The sequence below is a fragment of the Etheostoma cragini genome, chromosome 12 (genome assembly GCF_013103735.1).
Source record: "Etheostoma cragini isolate CJK2018 chromosome 12, CSU_Ecrag_1.0, whole genome shotgun sequence".
In the NCBI taxonomy this organism is placed as follows: Eukaryota; Metazoa; Chordata; class Actinopteri; order Perciformes; family Percidae; genus Etheostoma; species Etheostoma cragini.
This window is the reverse complement of record NC_048418.1, coordinates 6,609,906-6,612,239: the sequence shown is the minus strand read 5'-3', so window position 1 is coordinate 6,612,239 and position 2,334 is coordinate 6,609,906. Positions and strand designations below refer to the sequence as shown.

The window sequence follows — 2,334 nt, the reverse complement described above, 5'->3', positions numbered from 1 at the left end:
TTGTGAGACAAGCTTACGGGTATGAGTCGTTAAGATCCACTAACCGTGGTTCTTCTCAGCAAGGAGGGAACGAGCTGCGGGCACAAAAAGCTCCCCCAGATCATGGACTTTTCTCACAATGTGAACAGCGCACAGAGCAGCCTGGAAGAACAGTGGAGTAAGTCATCATCAGCACTGTGACATCATTACTACACTGAGCGTGAGATGTTGATGAAGCTTGGGGTAACTGTTTTAAACAGATCACAAATAGGCTGATAAGTAATCCTACATCATACTGAGATGATAGATAATGGGCTTTAACAGGATGAATGCATAAATGGATAAGACAGTATCCCCAACACTTGTCAGTACCTTTCAAATGAGCATCAGTCAAACACGAATTCTAAATGTATGTATCTTATTACATGTTAAACAGTGGTTACAATTTTTGGGGGGGCTTTTCCCTTTATTATGAAGTGGCAGTGGATAGACATGAGGGGATGACACGCAGCAAAGGGTTCAGGTCAGATTCGAACCTGGGCCACTGGGTGAGCAAGAGGCCTCCCCATGAAGGGCTTTGGCTTTTAAAGATGTGGGAAACTTAATTTATCTTTCACACTGGGGTAACTGTATTAATGAAATTATCACAGCAATAAATAAAATGAAAAGAAACCTGTGGTGGTCCCTACCTTCTTCTTTATGTAGGAGTTGGAGGCTCGGAGCAGCCTGTCAATCTCTGGTGCCAGATCTCTGCACATCTCAGCTGAACCCATGCAGGCCAGCGTGCACAGAGCCAGAGACTGCACATACTGGTTACTGTGAGATAGGTCACTGGGGAAAACACACAATTTGGGGCATTTTACTGAAATCACATGAGAATATCCATTCTCTGTGCAATATTTGACTTGGTCAGATTCTCTTTGCTGATGTTTTGACCCCAATTTGCAACAACTCTATTTACATGAAAGTGTACTATCATCAATTATGACCATTCAATTCCGCTCATTATTCTCCATGTCAAAACCTGTCGCCTACACTACCCACAATGCAACTCAACCACAGATAGTTTGTTTGCAAATGTGGCCTCAAGCTTCTAGCCTCTTGCAGAGATGAGAAGCGTGCTACAAAGGTCTGGTAAACTCAATTCTTTCCAACTCCACACTTCCAGATATTTTGCAGTCTTCATCCCCAACTGACGCTGCCTCAAGTGAAATCACTTAAGGCACTTTATCAGACTCCTTCTGAAGCCACTAAAAACTTTACACAACCTTTTTTCACATATGCAGTAATACATCCCAAGACCTGTAAACGGACTTTGATGTGTAAAATTGGTGGATTTCCCCTTTGATTGGATATGAACGCTAAACACGGTTAAAATAAAGTATTACTGAAAATAGAAATACTGATTCTTTTTAAATGAGATTTCAGATTTCAAGTTCAGGTGGCTACCCTTACTTCTTGATGGAGTTGGTGATGAGCAAGCTGGCATCCTGCTTCTCATCTAGCAGCATCATGGCTCCAAGATATCCCACACGCTTCTCGCTGTAGCGAGGGCTGGCTATCATCCGAACACACTCCATCTATAGGGAAGAGCAACAACTCCTTTAAACGTGAAGTTACTTGAGATACTGACACTACTGATGCCCAGAGATAAATGTTCTGCTTTGCCCACTCCAAGTGGAGGTCAGTTTCAGAGCAGCAGCCCTGGAGCTGGGAGGGATTCAGTGGCCCAGTTTTATTGACATAGGTTTCCAATGCTGCAGACTTTGCTTAAGGGAGTTAACAACAATAGGTCTAATGACACGGAAAGTCTGAAATAGCAAGAAGGACACAGCAGCAACATAACAAATACTATCATAGCTTATTTTGTTCAGAATGTAATTTAACAATGTGCTGTCTCATTGCCCTATGTATTTCAAGCTCCATCATGCACATTTTTTTGCAAAGATAATGTCTGTGACAGTGCTTAGGACATTGTAATTGGACATAGGGACTGGTCCACTATGTTGCACAAGGACAATTCAGCGATTAACTAAACCCAGATCATCCAGCTGCATGATGGTTTCTCACACTGCTAACCCCCTTAGCCCAAGCAAACCCATGACAGGCATTAGGAAAATCCCCTCACCTGACCAAAGTGAGCTGGGTAGCCCAACATGTGCACATAGAGCAGCTTGGCCAGGTTGTGCGATCGCCCCCCATTGTCAGCTTGTCTGAACTGTGCCCGGATGGCTGCACATTCCCTCTGGATGACACCGCGCTCCTCACACTGCGTTCTCGCTGACCTGATGGCCCGAATCATCTCCTGCAGGGGCACTGATGGAGACATGGCTGTGTGTGTGTGTGTGTGTGTGT

The 2,334-nt window shown here is 44.2% G+C and overlaps 1 protein-coding gene across 1 annotated transcript in view; it reads right to left on the bottom strand.

Moving 5' to 3' along the window:
• The window catches only part of ap1g2 (adaptor related protein complex 1 subunit gamma 2), a 15,200-nt gene that overhangs the window by 12,220 nt on the left and 646 nt on the right, over positions 1–2,334 (bottom strand). Inside the window, exons 2-5 of the mRNA XM_034888142.1 lie at positions 2,108–2,310; positions 1,435–1,559; positions 669–810; positions 41–141 (exon numbers count right to left, since the gene is read on the bottom strand). Of these exons, the coding sequence (XP_034744033.1) occupies positions 41–141; positions 669–810; positions 1,435–1,559; positions 2,108–2,310 (571 nt within the window). The remainder of the gene's footprint in view (positions 1–40; positions 142–668; positions 811–1,434; positions 1,560–2,107; positions 2,311–2,334) is intronic.